Source organism: Chlamydotis macqueenii, chromosome 1 (assembly GCF_036417535.1).
Source record: "Chlamydotis macqueenii isolate bChlMac1 chromosome 1, bChlMac1.mat, whole genome shotgun sequence".
In the NCBI taxonomy this organism is placed as follows: domain Eukaryota; kingdom Metazoa; phylum Chordata; class Aves; order Otidiformes; family Otididae; genus Chlamydotis; species Chlamydotis macqueenii.
Window position 1 is genome coordinate 57,603,211 of NC_141556.1, and position 17,785 is coordinate 57,620,995.

Sequence of the window (17,785 nt, forward strand, 5' to 3'; positions counted from 1 at the left end):
GTCAGGTTGTTACTCTGGATATTTGCCCTGCCAGTGATTGCACCAAAATAATCCCAAGGAAGTAGAAGCCTAAAATTGTTTAGGACCTATACATGCAACCCACGCGACTCCTCAAATCCTAAATCCCAGTACATGTGGAAAATGCAAGAAACAATATTAAGCCATGTTTGGATTCTGTATTCAGGCTGATTGGGAAGGGTCTGTCCCCACCCTGGGGACACCGCCAAGGCAGAGAGCTCCCCTTTTTGGGATAGCTGGGTACATCAGTGGTTTCCTCCCCAGCTGCCAGCGAGAAGGGGCTTGCTGTACATCAGGTCAGCCCTCCACTCTTCTTGCACCATCTTCCCTCCAGTTTCTTACTCTTTCCTGTTTAAGAACCATTTGGGAGGCTTTGGATTATTTTGTGAGTGAGGACCAGCTCAGGAGTGAATTTACCAGGGGTGAGCGTCCTAAAGGGGTCTGGCATACTCATGTTCCTCTCATCCCAGGATGCTCCCCAGAGCACAGCGCTGTGTAGCCCTGGCCTGGCTGAGGAGCTGCTCTGGGCTGGGCTTCTCCCAAAACACCAGCGCTGCAGGGCAAGATGTGGCCACCGCTAAAGGAAATGGCAAAATTAGAAAGTCCTGACCTCTTCCTCAGAGGTTTTATTTTCTGGTTGTAGGTGATGCATTTCAGGGTATAAAGGGGACAGGGCAGAAAAGCTCCACGAGTACATGGCCCTGCACGTTGCAGCTCCAGCCGAAGCGCTGCAGTCAGCAAGGCTCCCTGCCAAGGAAATCCTACGCCGAGTTCCCTCCTGGCCATCTCTCGTGGGCTGCCTGAAGGGACAGCAAAAATCCCAGCGCGCTTTCTGAAGGGAGTAAGGGATAACCAATAGTCCCTGACTGGGCAAAGCCATCTCCGCTCTCCGAGGGCAAAGCGTGTGCGAGCTCAGTGAGCACGTAATGGCTGCCATGCTCGTCTGCGGAGCCACTGCACTGGGGGATCTTTCTCAGTGTTGCATGAAGGGCTTTGGGTTCCCAGGGGTATAAAAAGTGCTAGAGAAAACCCAGCCCTTCCCTTGTTTTATTTCCTTGCCTAAAATAAACTTCACATTCCTCTGCCAGGCTGGAATAGCCAAAGCAAGTTGTGCACCCCTGATGGGGCTGCTCATCCCAAATCAGGCGACCGTGGCCAGACCCCCAGTCTTCACCCAGAGATCATTAAAGAAAGCAAGTGATGCCTACTTGCCTCATCGTTTTCCCAGGGATGGGGAGGGCAGTAATATGACAGGTCCTGAGGACCACTGGAGCAGGGTTACAGGTTTCCCATGGGAAGCCAGCCAAGGAACTCCCACGCCCTGCTGTTCCCCAAAATTTCTACTGCTGGCTGTCAATTATGTTACAGATTTGACAGTTCCTACTGCAGGCTGACGATGTTGTGTGGGAGAACACAGGAGACTTGCTGAGACTGCCAAATTGCTAAACACGTACGATGGGGGTCTTTCCCTTCCTCCACGTGTCTGAGCCTTGGAAGGAAAGGGGGAGGAGAGCTTAAGTGGCGCAGAAGAGGGAGGATGAATTGAAAGCTGCCTGTGTCATTGACTTGCTCCATTCTTTCAATTATTTCCCTGGGGTTCTCGCATGTTTTTATTATTAATAACTAATAATAATTTTATACAGACCTTTGCATCCTGAAGGACCCTAAAGCACACCATATACTTCATAAGCTAATTACCAGCTGTGAGCCTAATTCCTTTCTTGGTTGTGGCCACATCTGCTGAAGGAGCAGCTCAGAGTGACATTAGATTTACACCAGTTTAACTGAGGACAGCGTTTCCCTATAGATCCAGCTGGATATGTCAGAGACAAATGCAGTGTGGAGTGGAGATGAAAGATTTGAATTGCCTTTTCTCCTCCTTTATAATTTAAAAATGACTAAGGAAACTGCATTCAAAAAGCCTTGTGAACACAGCATTACAATTGCAAGATTCACAATTTGGAGTTTGGGAACAACCAAGCCCAAATTCCCACTGGGGTAGGGGCTCAGCCCACATCTGAACCAAGGCACTGTACAGCTTGTGGCTGCGTCCAGGCTGCACAGGCCACATTTCATGGTGTAAGGAGGGCTGGTTGTCCCTCTTTTCTTTCCTGGTAAATTCATGCCTGTGCATGATAACTTCCAATCACCTTGCCACTGACCCAAAACATGGCCTATTCTACAAGATGAGCCTGGCTCTGTGCTTTGATGCCTGCTCACAGAGCAGCTCCACAGTTATATTTGAGATGAAAAATGCAACCCAATAGGATGAGTGGAATTATAAATTTTCTGGCACGTGAATTTCCTCTGCGTACTTCTGTGGAGAGACTAACCCACATAAGCTCTGGGTCTTTGAGTTCAAGTTCGAGGTGGTTCAGTTCCTATGTCCTCATCTGGCTAGGATGTTGTTTACATGCTCTGATTTCTGAGAGTTTGATGTTGCAACCCTATATGCAAAACCTGTCCTAGTTACAATATTGTTACCGTGATAGGACAAAAAAATAAGAGAAGAGAAGCAACAGTCCTTAAATACTCCCTTCATCCCATCCACCTCCTTCCCTCCAGGCTTACATTAGTATCTGCCTTCCTCTGACATCTGGCTGTGCAGCCACGGATTGGAATTGCCTGTGGTAGCTATGGAGCGTCTCCTCTCCTCCCACACCTTATGCACATCATTTCCCTCTCACTGCAGATAATTGCATCACCCTCACTGTCACTTGTCTCACAGTTGTAGTGTCACATTTGACTCGTTACACACACACACAAATGTTCTTGCTACAAATTGCCAGATTTTTTTTTTTTTTAATCCTCCGTAGTACCTTGATTTCTTTCACTTACCCTTTCTGTTTTGCTTGGACTTCTCTCCATGCCCTGATCAACCTCTACCTTTACTTTTCCATCCTCCACTCCAGCACCTCCAGCACTTAAGTTGTGCTCCTGGAGTTTAAAACCCAACATCATGCTACAACATCTAAGCACAACTATTTACAAACCCTTTTCTCAATACTTTTTCTGGTTCCCAGCAAATTTAAAGACCAGTTCTGCCTCTTCTTGCAAGGCAAAGACAATAGCTTTTACCGACTTGGCTGATAGACCTTGAAAACTCTGCAATGGGGCTCATATGCCAGAAAGTTCATGGTTTTCCTCCCTAGAGTGACACTAGTCATTCTAACAGCTGTAGAAATAGTTTCTAACCTCTCTGCTGAAGAATCAGAGATATTGTCAGTGCTGTACACATTCACATAATCACGCAGGAAAATATCAGTTAGAAAAACCAAGTTATTTCATTTACATGCATAGGAAATCATAACATGCAGTTGTTATATATGTATATATAAAATTATTTTCAATTCCAGAATGCCAGCTCAGCAGGGAAATATGAGAAATAGAACATTAGGAGGAGAAAAGTTATCCACAGCTTTAGATTATTTAGATGATCCTAATACATTTTTTGTGTTTAGTACTATTTGCAGAAGAAATTCAGCTCAGGTTTGGTTCTGGCAAAGTCTAGAAAATAGAGGCAATTTCTTACTGGGGGAGATGTTTGTACTGCATGCATGCAAAAAGGATTTTTTGAATGATTTTTATTATTGCTGTGTTGAGGTTTTTCATTTGTAACTTGGACAGATGTCTAGCAGTCCCTGAAAACCAGCCATCCGCAATGTTTCAGCTTGTAAAGCTCAAACGTGCTGGACTTGTATTTGCACCAAAATGCATTCAGGAGCCTTTGCCCAATTTTCCCAGCCAATCTCACTCTCTGCCTGTGACAAAGCATGGGGAAATTCAAGCCACAGTGAGGATATTTTTGAAAGTTACAACCTTGTAAAAAGAGGGTGTTTATAAATGGAAATCTTCATATAATCTTAATAATAGGTTTTGCTACCACTGCACCTCCACCCACGTACAGGCATAGCAGTACCCAGCTCTGAGGCAGAGTCTATCGGCTACTTAGCAGGATGCAGCAGGGTTACGGAGCGGGGTGGGAACACGAGGAGGCTGCTGCCTCCGAGGAAAAATGCAAAGCAATTCAAGGCTGAGAGCAGGCGCAGGGTCCAGCCGTAATGCAGCGCGATCTCCCTTCACCGCCGCAGCTGCAGCGGCAGGCAGGCAGAGCGCTGCAGGGAGACCATGCGGGTAACGCCGGGACGTGATGGGGCTCTTCTGCACTCCCACACCAACAAGGCTTTACCGAGGGGGACCCAAGCCGCCTCCAGCGGCACACATGGTGTCTTCTTCTGTCATTAGCCCCCTCTCCTTCGCTGGGTGACTGTCAAAGAAGGCTGCAGTGAGCAAGTGAGGAGTAAGAGCTGAAAAAGGCAGAACAGGAGCCTGATATTGGCTTGGATAGGACTTCTCTCCCTGGCACTCAGTGGCCGTTCACTCTACCTCTCTCCTTCCACCTCGTCATCTCCTCCTCAGTGCTACCCCATACTGACTTCTCCCACTTTTTTCTCCCCTACCCATCTATGCCTGCAATTCTTTTTCTATTTATTAACTATCTCCTGACTAAACTCCTCTCCCAGAATTAGTATTATCAGACCATTTTACTGCTGGTCATTGCTAATGTGCTGTGACATACCCCTTCCTTCCTGCTCATCAAGGCACCAATGGTCTGTAAGGCAGTGTTTGTACCATTTTTACTGCATTAAACTCCCTTTATTATCTGATCCTTGGCAACAGCTGTAATAAACATGATTATTAATAATAAGGTGAGGAGAGCTGGTATAATGGTTCTACCTTGCAGGCAGGGGGGATATTCTTTCATAACTACAAGATCAATTTCTATTTTGCATCAGTTCTTTTACAAGATTCTTCACCACGATATCTGAATGATTTCCAGTGGCACATTAAGTGATGGGGCTTGATATCAGTCACATGCGGTTTGTTCTTTTATCCTCTCCCCAGGGAGAGAATTATGTATGCAACATACTGGTTATGTTGCTAGGGTTTTGTCTGTTGTTTTTTTTTTTTTTTTAACATATGCACTGCTGCATTTTTATGTTGAAGAAGACCACATCAAAGCAGGCACATTTGGATGGGAAGGTGGCAAGATTTCTGATGGTCCTTTGTTCCCATGGGATCTCTGCTATTGTCCCAGACCCCATTTGCTGTCCTACTGAGCTTCACCTTGAAGTTCTTCTGTCCCTAAGAGAGCTGTGGACCCTTTGGTCTTAAAATTATTTGCCTGAGTCAAAAGGTATTGCAACTAGCACAGCATCCCTCACTGCTGCGCAGGGTCAAAGCTGCTGGAGCAGCACCTGCTCAAGCCCCAAAGCGACCATCCCTTGAGGCACAGTGGCTACATTTGCTGATATAACCCCACACCCTGTAACCAAGGCCTTTACATGTGTACTGAGGCACTTGAAAAGATGGCCTAATTTTTGTAAGGTGCTATCTACAGAGAGATTCCCCAAGAGGGATAATGAGCACTTTAGAAAAGCCAGCCTTTCTTTTGGGCACGTCAGCAGAGGAGGGCAAAAGCAGATGCCCGCAAGCACTGTCTGTGCTCCCTGCCACTATGCTCTCCATCGGCTCCAGATCCCCCAAAACGATGAGTGTTCTCAAGTAGTTCATTCTTGGAAGGGTGGAGAGCAATCAAAATGCCTTTGAAGGGCTTTTCCTGTGCTTCCCTTGGCACTTCATGAAACCTCACTCCTTCCTTTTGAAGTCATGTCAGGTTGGGCATTAACAACTCAGTGTCACTAGTGTCATTTTTTGACAGCGACAGCAGACCTCCTCTCCTGCTTTGAAAGCCCTTTGCCAATATGTGTAAGAAAGACACGCCAACAGTTTGCCACGTAGCTGGGGAATTTTTCTTCCCAGCTCTGAGCCCACCTGGTACCAAATGAACTCCGCTCAGAAACAGGGTCCTGGAGGAGAAAGAAATATTTGTGTTTGCATCTGACTACCTGCCCTTCCTGCACTGTTCCTCTCATTTCTTTCATGGGTAGATAGCAAATATTTCAAACTGCAATGAAGATTACTTCTAACACAGGAATCACAAGTGTGAATCTGGGAGAGCTTTCATGTGTGCACAGCCTTCGCGTTTACTGGGGAGAAGGGGACATCAAAGATGAGCACGCTACGTTTGAACTGGAAGGTGGGGAGAATTATCTGGCCCAAATGATCCAGTGTCTGATCACTTTCATATTTTTATTATAAATATCCTCAGGCTATTTCCCTGAGGCAAGGAAATACTGTTATTCCCATTTCAGCAGAAAGAAGAGTTAAGTGACTTGCCTAAAATTATACAAGGCGTGTGTGGCAGAAAGAGGTACTGAATCCTTGGCCAACACCAAGCCATCTTTCTGAGCTTTTAGAGACAACAGCTATATCCAGCCCTCTTTATTTATTTCTCTAGAAGCCATCATGCCAAAACCTCTGCTAAATTAGAGAGTGAGGCTGAAGGAAAGCTTTCAGTGGATTGCTTTTTTCCATAAATGGAAATATCACAAATCATTCTGGGAAAACAGGTCTTTCTGTTCTCGTCCCTCTTTGTCTGCTTCTCTCCTCTTGGACGTCTTTTCCTCTGCCTCTGGCTCCCAGTTTTCAGATGTACAGTCCTGACCATTTAAAAGTGTTCCTACCCTGCAGGAAGGGAGTAGCTTTTCATTCTTTGGAACCTACTATTTTGTGATGGATTGCACTCTGCAGGCAAGCAGGAGTTCTGAAAGAGACAGGGCTGCACAAAGCGGCACAAAAATAAACCGTATCACCAACAATACTGAGCCAGGTTCTCATCGGGGGTACTTCGGTCTGACTCTCGCTGCAGCAGAGCTGACGGCTGCCAGCTGTCATGGACAGACAGCATGTACCCAAACGATGACCCGGCCAGATCAGAGGAGGTCTCTCTGAGGGCTGAACGTGCTGTTAACACTGATCTTCATGCATCTTAGACATTCAGTCCCTCTTGGCAGTACGGCAGGTTGTCTCTGCTCTTAATGCCCCAGCTGAGCAACTTCTGTCCTGGCCCAGGCACTGGAGGGGTGCCTGTTGCACCAGTCCTAGCTCCTCCAAACTGCGTTTTCCAAAGCCTGGGGAGGTGATGAGCAAACGGTGGCAATCTCATCTAAGGACCCTAAGTAATACCCAGGGGGGACTGGGGGCTGCTCTGTCATTTTCCACAGACCTGGGCATCCCCAGCCTTTCCGCCCAGAGACAACCCAGAGCTCCTTCCCACCTCCTTTGCAGCCTGCACATCCCAAATCCGGCTGCTCGAAGGATGCCCACACTGATATGCCAGGGAGAGGGAGGTGGCTGTGATGAATGAGAGATTCCAAGAAACAGGAGGAAGATCTGCTGGGTGAGCTTGAGGAAGAGGACAAGGGGAGAGCTCGAACTGCACCGGGAGAGCTGTAGGGAGGAGGTGCAAGTGTGTGGCTTAAGTTTCTGGGAGGCACACAGGAGAAGCCAGGGAGCTCCACACCTGCCTGTTTCAGCACTTGAGCATGAAAGAGCTCAAGTCGGGAAGAACAGGAAGGGCAAAGGGACACAAGTGCAGAGGAGACATTGCTCTTACTCCTTTGAGGGGCTCAGAGCCCTACATGCCCTCCCAATTAACGATTTGCTCTTACTCAGGCATTCGGGACTATTAACTGTAGGGTGGCGTGTGTCCCCCTGGCTCTGCAAACGGCACGTGCAGCTCGAGAAAAGGCTGTTGTGTCAGACCTCGGCAGCGCTGCTGAGCGGCTCCATGGCTCCATCCCCCTCCCCGCCTGTGGCCGTGGCGCTTCCATCAACGCAGGTGCCAGGGAGGCTGCCGCACCGTCTCAGCAGGCCGCAGATGTCCGTCAGAGAATCGCTGCGTGACCTTGGCCCAAGAAGTGACATCGAGGCCTTCTCCGCACCGAGTGGGTTTCTGAACCACCGCCATCCGTCGCTCACCTACTCCGTGCGCCTGCACAGCCGCTGGCACCAGTGCACCCACACCGTGCCCTCTTTAACACATCCCCGTATGGCACGAGGCAGAGGAGGGCTGTCACCCCCGTTTTACAGGGTGAGGCTCCAAAGCAGAGAGAAGTCGTTTTAACAGCACGCCTGTAGCAGAGCAGAGAACAAGAACTGAATCTTGTTCTCTTATATTCCCAGTTACCACATTAATGACCTAAATTCTGAATTCTTTCCCCATCCATCAGACAGAGGAGCCAGGAGGCATTGGTGGAGAGGGTGTGGTACCGCAGGCAAATAGGCACCATCCAGAGTCACGGCGCTCCATGCTGAGCATAGACACAGCAGGAGCTAAAGTGGCACCAATGCTGCCCACCCTGCCCTCGCGAACCCCGGCAGGGTTGAGCCGGGGAGGGGGATCAGCCTGGCGCAGTGTGCCTACCTGCGGTGAAGGGCAGCTCCTCAATGCCACAGCATTTTAAGCAAGCCAATGCTGGACACCTCAACAGCCAAATACCCTGCTGAGCCACATCAGCAAGACCTTTCAGACGCACACAGGAGCAGATTTTCCAGGAGCCTGCATGTCCCCGCACCCTGCCTAAGTAGCTGAACCTCTAACTAGCTATCCCACACAAGTCCATGTAAAAGACACCCCGCACAAGATGCAGCATCTTCCCCAAGCAGCTTGATTCTTCACACAGGAATTAAACAGGCTCAAATATAGCAAGAAATGGAGTAGGGGAAAAGGAGAAGAGAGCAAGCAGGGAAAGAATGGCACAGAGGGAGGAAGTTTCCAGATGCAGTGCCTCTTCCCTCCCTGGCTGGTTCCAAAGGAGGGGCTCTGGCCATGTGCCGGGAGCCTCGCCTGGGAGGTGCACACAGGCTCTGCCTACTCTCCCAGTGCGTACAGGCAGCAAGTACTCAGTGTGCAGGTTCTGCTGGGCAAGGAGCTGAAATCCGAGGCTGGGGAAGACATCCCTGGTGCCTCAGAGAGCACTGTACAGCAGTGACCACAGGCAAAGGACCAGGGTGATGAGCTGCTCCTCTGTCACGGGCAGATGGCCCCAGGCAATCAGGGGCAAGCAAGAGAAAGGACCCCCTTCATGCTGTATCTGCCCTTCTCACAGGTATTTCAGTGGGCAAGCAGAAGGGTGGGAGTGTGGCAAAGGAATTTGCTTGTCTGTGAAGCTTTCCTTCCAGAAGAGACATGACTGAGAAGCAAACACTTCTTGAACTAAGTAACTGGATTGGAGATGGGTAATGAATAACTTCCTTTCATAGCCCACAGTTTCAATGTGGGAATAGCACTTCAGAAGTATATGGAGAGGCTTTGTTCCTACTTTCTTCTATCACCTCTTACATGCACACACACTCCTCTCTGCTATGTCTATCCTCTTCATGGAAGCTCTTTGAACTAGTAGTTAAAGGTGATAGGTATCTCAGAAGCATCAGCCACAAGCTGATGGACGTTGAAGGAGCCAAGCTTGGGGACTGACCTAGAGGAACTCACCTACCTGCCTTCTGCAGCTATTTTCTTAGCACTGCCTCCCAGATCATCCCAAACCTTGCTCCAGCAAGGCTTGGCCTCGAGAAGAAACTCGGGAGAAATCCTCTGAGCTTGGTCATTCTTCCAGCTGTCCCCAAATATCTGAAACAATATTGGAATTCAACTGGAATAGACCTTCCAAGACATGCCTCGTGAGCCTGACATGGTCCCTGCAGGTCTCAGCCTGTGAGGGATTAGCTTGGAGGAGCTCTGGGTTCCTTATAGACAACCCTTCCCAGAGGCAACAGCCACAAGTGTGGTGCCTTCATTGTCCCTTCGCTCTGCTCACCCAGCACCTGGGCTCAGGGCCAGGGTGGCAGGTGGCTTTCTCAGGTTGCCACAGCACTTGTCACTCCCCAGACTCAGGCTACAAACTCCCTTGATGAGGGCTCAGTCAGCCTAAACCACCTTGATGGATGACCTCTAGTGAGGAGGCCCATGGGATTACCATGCCCTGCCACGCACCTCATGTGGACAGTGCATTCCTCCTTTCTGAACAGATTATGCCCATCAATTCTCTGTTAATGGCCAGCTAGTGGAAGAGTCCAGAGAGAAATGTAGGGAAAGCAGGAGAAAAAGTTTGGGGGAACCCCAGGAGGTATAACGAAATTGCCTTCCACATGGGCACCCCTGTACGAGTGTGAACAACATGATCCTTAGAGATACTAGTCAACTAGTGGTCATGATGATGATGTGGCTTGAGGATTACCTCTCTGGAGTGGTATTGCTGATTGCAGGAGGAGAGTGACATGAATGACAAAAATAAGAGCCTGGCAGACATCTCAGATGACAAAAGACTGGGAAGATGTCACTGGTCTCCTGCTGGGATGGCTTTGCTGATCGGGGAGTTTGTGAAAGAGGGTGCCCCATGACTAAAGCTGTCAGAAACTCCTGTACGTAAATCAGCCTGACAAAACTGAGGGTGACCAGCCCAGCTTCCCTTACTTATGGAAGATTTTGCTTCTCCGGTGCAAAGGGTGCTTTGCTGCCCAGCTGCATACACACTTGCACCAAGCTTCTTGTAGACTTTGTGAGAGGACACAAGAGGACGCCTGATGAAGGTATGCAAAACCAAGCAGTCGTACAGAGAAACTAGATTGGGAGCTTTTGTTCTTCTTACACCGCACTAGAACAATGGGATGTAACCCGCCCATGAAATGAACAGGCTGCAAATTCACAGCTGAGAGAAACACTTTTCTACCCAAATCTGATCATGCTGCCATATGCAGCACTGCTGGGATCCACTGAGGCCATGCCAGATGAAACGCAAGTGGAGAGTGGGCGTTACAATAAACATGCAAATATCCATGGTTACATTGGTCAATGTTAAGGGAAGGGTCCCTGATCCTTGTGCTCTGCAGCTTGAGCTAGCCTCTGGCTCCTCTTCCCATCCCACCTCCCTCAGAGGTGGGCAGCACTCTCCTGTCCATCTGCAGCAGCAATCATAGCTGCTGGCCAAAGCCTCTGGTGCTCTCCACCATTGCGTGAGGGGTGCTGGGCTAGGTAGGCATCAGGCTGGATCCACATGGCAAATCCCACATTCCTGTGCAAATAAGAGGCAGATTCATGTGGGACTGTGTGAGGAGAGTACCTGGGTATCTAATGGGCATCTGTACACAAGTGAGGATGGTGCCCAGGAGGAAGGCAGGGCGGGCGCAAAGACCGACGCAGAAGGCAGCTGTTCCTGGGAGGCGGGTTTTGGTGTTCTCATTTGTTCTTTTTTTCTCTTGTTCCCTAGGGAATTTTAAAGGTCTGTGTAAGCAAATCGATCACTTCCCTGAGGATGCAGATTATGAAGCCGATACAGCAGAATATTTCCTCCGTAAGTCCGCAGGCTCTTCTCCTTGCAACGGCTCGTAGGTGCTAGCGTCGGTTACGTTTTGCTTTCTGAAGGTAGCATGGTGGAGACGCTGGGCCCTGTGAGCCTCATTGGGCCAGAGAAGGCAACCTCAGAGCCTCGCCACCCACCAAAAAAAGACTCCACTCTCACATCTCTGGGGCCCTGCCCAAGAGAAAGTGCAAGTTTTGAACTTATAGTAACAATCAGTGGCATTTTTTATTAATGGCAATTAATTACAATATCTATCCAGAGTCTTAATTCAAATCCATTGGAGAGCTGCTGAGTGGGCACAAGGTCAGGACTGGGATACTTGGAGCAGTGTGAGTGTGTGTTAGTGTGTGTGTGTGTGTTCTTAAAGCAGAGGAAGTTTATATTTCCTTACCTGATACTCCAATGGCATCGGATTTTAAAAATTAGCTGGATTGTGTCTAAGAAGTGCCTATTTCTGTCTTCACCTTTCCCCAAACATCACTTGCCTACAGAGGCTGCAGATCTGGTCTTTGCTGGTCTTTGCTGGTTTTAGTGATTTTAGCAATGGGAACCGGAAGCAGGAATAAGGACAGTCAGAGCCCTTTGAAGAAAAGACCTGGTGCTCACCTAGAGGTGCTGTACCCCAGGCACACGACATCTCCATAAGGAAACCAAACCTGAGCTCCAAGCCCAGCCTGGGATGTGTGGATGAAGCTCACAGCACTTTGTATGTGGGGACAGGGAAGGCAGCCTGGCCATCAGGGCAGATACACATCATGTGTTGACCTCCCAGATCACAAGTCATCATTCCCACCTGCCCCAGAAGCAGGAGTTTGCACTTCCTGTAGCACAGCAGAACAGGGATCTTAGGTCCTCCTCTTAGGTCCCCACCTTCCTATCCCACCCTCCCTCCACAAGCCAAACACCTTTTGACATCAGGAGAAGAGATCTTCTCCCTTCAGAAATGTGAGATAAGAGCTTTTGACTTCCCAAGGTTAAGCATCAGAGGTCTCCAACAGCCTGAGAGTCTTTCAGAATTGCTCCTTGTAATCTGGGCATGCTCCAAGCCAGATGTGAAGACCCAGCCTGCGGCAGAGATGAGAGAGATAATTTAGGCTTTGTGAGGCTCATTTGTATGTGAAAAAGAGGCAGATCTTATGCTGCTTCCTCTTCATTTCTCAAACAGTTCTTCATCCACTGTAAATTCTAAATAACCCAGGGAGATTGCTTCTTCCATATGCCTTTCTGCAGCATCAGTCTCTGAATCGCTGCATGGCCCCGGAACAGCAGAGATGAAGACTGGGGTTTGATCCATTTTGGCACAGTGGCTCTGCAGGCTGCCTCTAAGGGCAAACCAGCTCTTGCAGAGTTGCTTGGGAGTGACGAAGCTGCTTGCAGCATCAGCTGCACTTCAGAAAGAAGAGCCAGGGGAGGGGGTGAACATCTCAAGAAGGGTGGGTCTTTTCCCTCAGAGGGAACAAGATCTGAAGACAAAAATTAGCCTAATGTCAAGATCTGACAGTGTCCCCAGAGTAGAGCTTTTCTTAAGAAAGAACCAGGTTCAAAGAGGGATTTGGCAAGTCAATAAAGGACTACTTGGGTCGCTCCTGAGGGATGTGGATTTTCTGCTGGCTTAGACCTGACTGGAAAGGGACCCCATTGAACAGCTTCTTCCTAGGACTTCTGCCAAATCAGGGTCCCTGGGTGCTCTGCATGGACGATGCCTGGCGGTACTGGCAAGAACAGCTATCAAGTTGTTTGTTAGTATCAGACCAGGCAATTCCCTCATTCAGGGGACCAGGATGATTGTGGGGCAGTGTCCATGGCCTGGCTAGAAGGGCTCAGACCTTATTTCTGCCAGTCATAAAGTGTCTTAGGCTTCTTGAAATCAAATGCTTGTTGTCAGAGAGGAAGCAGAAGCATCCCTGTGTTTCTTTGCTAGAAGACACTTGAGTTAGACAGTACACAGATAATACAAGGGACCATTCAAACACTATCATGAGTCCCCTTCTCTTTAGACCAAAAGCTCTGGACCCAGGAAGACCAGATGAGATTCTGCCCCTCTCTTGCTGGCATGGTCCTCCTGAGGGACAGCAAGCAGGGGTTGAGCGAGGCTGCTGTCTTCCTCCATCACATAATGCCCTCAGCTCCCCATGCCAGCCAGCAACTTTGTGTTCTCCCAACAGATGTGAATTTCAGGATTAAGACCCAGATAAAACTGATGTGGTCAGAGCCAGGCCATGGGACTGACTGAGCATCCCTCTAGAAACCCTCTGAATAGCAGATGTCTGCTTGATGTTTGCTTACCGCCATTTAAGCTTCGCATTGTCAAATCCCGCCTTGCTTTCCAGAAGCTATTAAGATGATTATTATCACTATCCTGTTCCCTGAAACACAGCCAGAAAGAACTGGAAAGCAAGCAAGAGCAGTTTCTCCCTGTCTTTCGCATTCCCCATGCACAGGCAGTGGGGTAGGACCCTCCCTCAAAGAGCTGACTGCTTGTGCCTGGTAGGACCCCAATGCCAACGGGGTCTTTGAAGCACGGTCTCTGCTCGCTTAGGAAAAAGTCCTGCACTTGCTTCAGTAGGGTTCATTCTTACAGGCAAGGAAGGATTAGCTTTCATCCTCCGTTCCAGATCTTTGCTCGACAAGCAGAATTGCACCAGCCTGTCTGATACCCTTCTTTATCAAGCAAGGCTTCAATTTACACTTTAACAGCTTATTTTCTCTCAGGAAGGGAGGAGGGAAGGCCTTCCTAGATAAAAAATACTAATATTGGCAACACGAATTCAGGCAGACTGTTGGTACCCACCAAACAGCCCACGAGCAGCGTGTGTGTGCGTGCATGTGTGTGTGGGTGTGTGTATACACAGTCCTGGCCTTTTGCTGCGTGAATAAAAGAGAGGGCCCCCCCAGAAGCTTTGGGGTATGTTTTGCATGCGCGTATGAGCACATACGTGCGTCTGTGCCATTGCCCTCTGCTGGCTGAGCTCTGCCCGTATCGACCGATGGAGAGCGTCTGTGTGGGAGCTGGCACATCCAAACCCATCACTGCCCTCTGGAAGGAGCCCAGTTGTTTAATCACTAGGATAAGTCCTGTGTTTTGGTGTACAGGGCTGGGACTTTCACTCCTCAGTCCTTACTGCAGCTGCAAAGCAATGCACGGCACTAGGAGCTCTTTCCCAGCCCTTAAAACAAACAAAAAAAAATCTAAATTCTCCTTGAGATGCTCGTGCCCTTTCAGGAGGATTTGAGATTGAGTAGCTCTGCGGGAAGCATTTGGGTTGCTGCTCTTTGAAGAGCGGGCTCAAGCGGTAGTGCCTCGCAGGAGAAGCTGGATGGTGCTGGGGCTCTCCCTCCAGCCTGTAATCCCCCTCAAAAGCAGAGGAAGAGACAGTGTGAGGGGAAACAGGCAGCATAGGCAGGCTCCCAGCTCAGCCCCTGGCCCCCCAGCCCCCTCCGCCTCCCCACGCCGGGCTACTGGCTTCACAGCAGCATCAGTGGCCAGGACACGGAAGAGCTGCTTGGGACCGCTTTCTTTTTTCTGACACACTTTCTTTCTCTCTCCCTCCCTCTGTCCCCCAATGCCTTTGAATCTCTCCTTGAATTACTCCCCCCCTTCATGTTGCCCTCCACCTCTCCCCTTTGCCCCCACCCACGAAACGTGCTCGCGTCCCCTGGCACCGTTTCTGTGCCCCTTTTTCCTCTCTCTCACACCCGCGCTGTTCTTTCTGCCCCTCTCTCCTCCACAGGGGCTGTTAGAGCCTCTAGTATTTTCCCGATCCTGAGTGTGATTCTGCTTTTCATGGGTGGACTCTGCATTGCAGCCAGCGAGTTCTACAAAACCCGACACAACATCATCCTTAGTGCCGGCATCTTCTTCGTGTCCGCAGGTAAAGAGATGCATTGGGCCTGACACCCCGGAGATGGGCTCCGGGGGGATGGGGGAGGGCTGTCCCCCAGCAGCAGGGGCACGTGTGCCTAGGCAGGTGTGCGTGTGTTTCCCAGCCCTGATGAGGCTTATTCGGGGTGAAAGCAGCCTCCCAAGGATGCCTCTCCGCCCTGCCTGCTTGCCTGGCAGAAGCAGGCAGCAGTGCCCTGCAGGCAGGGGCTTTCCTGCTGCTTGGGAGCTGCTGGAGGGAGAGGGTTTCCCTGCATCTGGCATCTCTCAGGGATCAGCTGGGAGTGCAGCCCAGGCACATGAGGAGGGTCTTGCCTGGGTTTCCCAAGGAAAGCTGCCCATCGGGAGGGGATGGGTGGCTGGGGGCTCTCACGTCCCCACCTCACGGGGGGAAGGGCTCAACCCCACGGCCCCCACCACCGCCATGTGTGACTCTCCTGACATCTCCCTCTCTCTCCCCCGCCGGCTGACTGTCAGGTCTGAGTAATATAATTGGCATCATCGTATACATATCAGCCAACGCTGGAGACCCCTCCAAGAGTGACTCCAAGAAGAACAGCTACTCCTACGGCTGGTCCTTCTACTTTGGGGCCCTGTCCTTCATTATAGCTGAGATGGTGGGAGTGCTGGCTGTCCACATGTTCATAGACCGGCACAAACAGCTGCGTGCCAACGCTCGTGCCACGGACTACCTCCAGTCCTCCGCCATCACCCGCATCCCCAGCTACAGGTACCGCTATCAGAGACGCAGCCGCTCCAGCTCCCGCTCCACCGAGCCTTCACACTCCAGGGATGCCTCTCCCGTCGGGATCAAAGGGTTCAACACCCTCCCATCAACAGAGATCTCGATGTACACCCTGACCAGGGACCCGCTGAAGGCAACTACCACCCCCACCGCCACCTACAACTCCGACAGGGATAACAGTTTCCTCCAGGTTCACAACTGTATCCAGAAAGAGAACAAGGACTCTATCCACACCAACACAGCCAACCGCCGGACCACCCCGGTATGAAGCCGTCGCCAGGAGCTGAAAATGGGGCAGGAGCGGGCAGGAGGAGACGGGGTGGGCTGCAGGGTGGGGAGGGTGGAAGGGGGCAGCAGGGAGGGTGGGAAGGAGGAGGTGGAAGCGCCCCTTGGGAGGGTGGGGACCTGCCCAACGCAAAAAAAAAAAATCCACAAAAACAACAAAAAAAAAACAAACAAAAAACCAACAACAAAAAAAAACAAGGAACAAGCAGATAAGCAGACAAACAAGCGAGCGAACAAAAAACAAACAAACAAACAAAAAGGAAATGCGAGGAAAGAGACAACAGTGAAAAAAAATCTTAAAAAAAAAGAAAAAGAAAAAAGGAAAAAAAAGAAAAACTTTAAAACTGAGAGAAAGAGATTTAAAAAATAGAAATAAATTTAAAAGAAAATGCATGATTTCCCATGTACCATTATTTTAACATTTAATAAAAACAGACTTAAAAAAAAAATAAAAGGGAACTAAGAAATAACAAATGACAATAAATCAAATGGGAGGAGGAGAAGGAGGAGCAGGCAGCTCTTTGGATATTGGGGGGTTTTATTCTTTCATTTTACGGTTTCTTTCCCACTTACCTTTAACCCAGCACAGGCTCCTCAAGGGACAGGGGATGGGAGTTCAGCCGGCAGCATCTTCGATGTCCTTGGGCCGGTTATGGAGGATCCCGAGGTGCCAGGGTCAACAAGGTCCCGCTCCATTCCCCTGGGATCCGTGGGGATCCATTCCATTCCCCCAGGATCTGTGGGGATACACTTGTCCCCTGTGGGTCCGCATGGGTTAAGAGTGACTCCTGTCCCTAGGGAGGCAGGAGCTGATGCTGTGTCACCCCTCCGCAGTGTCCCCGGGGGGGTCCCCCGCTTCCCCGACCCTGGGGACCCTGGGGTTAACGGTGACAGTCCAAAAAGCAAACAGACACAGTAAATAGACATACACATAGAGACAAAAAAAAAAAGGACAAAAAAAGGTTTCTTAAAAAAAAAAGTGGCAATTTTTTTAATAAAACAACAGCTATAAATAAATGTAAATATAATAAGTGGATTTACTTGCAAGAAAAACAGATAGTATTTTTTTCTTTTCATTTTTGTTTTCTCCACCTTTAAACTGTGAAAACAAAAAAAAAAAGAACAAAGACAGCAGCGAGCGGGGTGGGAGGCACAGGCAGAGGGCGGGGGGCTGGTGGAGGGGAACCAGGGCTCCCATCCCTTCAGGGTCCTGCTGCTGTGGTGGGGGGGGACACAGGAGGCCAAAGTCAAGGGCAACGTGTCGACGGGGTGGGGGGTGGCACTCACGCACACGCTCTCCTGTGAATGCTCCAGAGGCTCCCCAGGGCGGCTGCGTGCCCCCAAATCTGCCTGGATCCCCCCTTAGGTCCCGTCAGTGAGGCAGCAGCCATGTGGGGCCATGGTGAGGCCCACCCAGTCACCCCCCTGAAATGGGTCCTCTCCCCTCCTGGCCACAGTCAGCCCACACTGACGAAAGCCGGCCGCCAGCTGTTTGGCCTTGACCCCTGCACCCCACCCTAGCCCCCATCCCAGGGAGCCCCCCGGCTCTGGCCTTGAGTCCCAGCGGCCATGCCAGGGAGAGGCGCGAAGCCG

The 17,785-nt window shown here is 50.0% G+C and overlaps 1 protein-coding gene across 2 annotated transcripts in view; it reads left to right on the forward strand.

Annotated features, from left to right (window-relative positions):
• The window catches only part of CACNG2 (calcium voltage-gated channel auxiliary subunit gamma 2), a 51,915-nt gene extending 35,703 nt beyond the window's left edge, over positions 1–16,212 (forward strand). For both annotated transcript variants that reach the window (XM_086740132.1, XM_086740133.1), the window contains 3 exons: positions 11,190–11,273; positions 15,014–15,154; positions 15,640–16,212. In XM_086740132.1, the coding sequence (XP_086596258.1) occupies positions 11,190–11,273; positions 15,014–15,154; positions 15,640–16,175 (761 nt within the window). In that variant the 3' untranslated portion in view covers positions 16,176–16,212. The remainder of the gene's footprint in view (positions 1–11,189; positions 11,274–15,013; positions 15,155–15,639) is intronic.
• Positions 16,213–17,785: the final 1,573 nt, after the last annotated feature.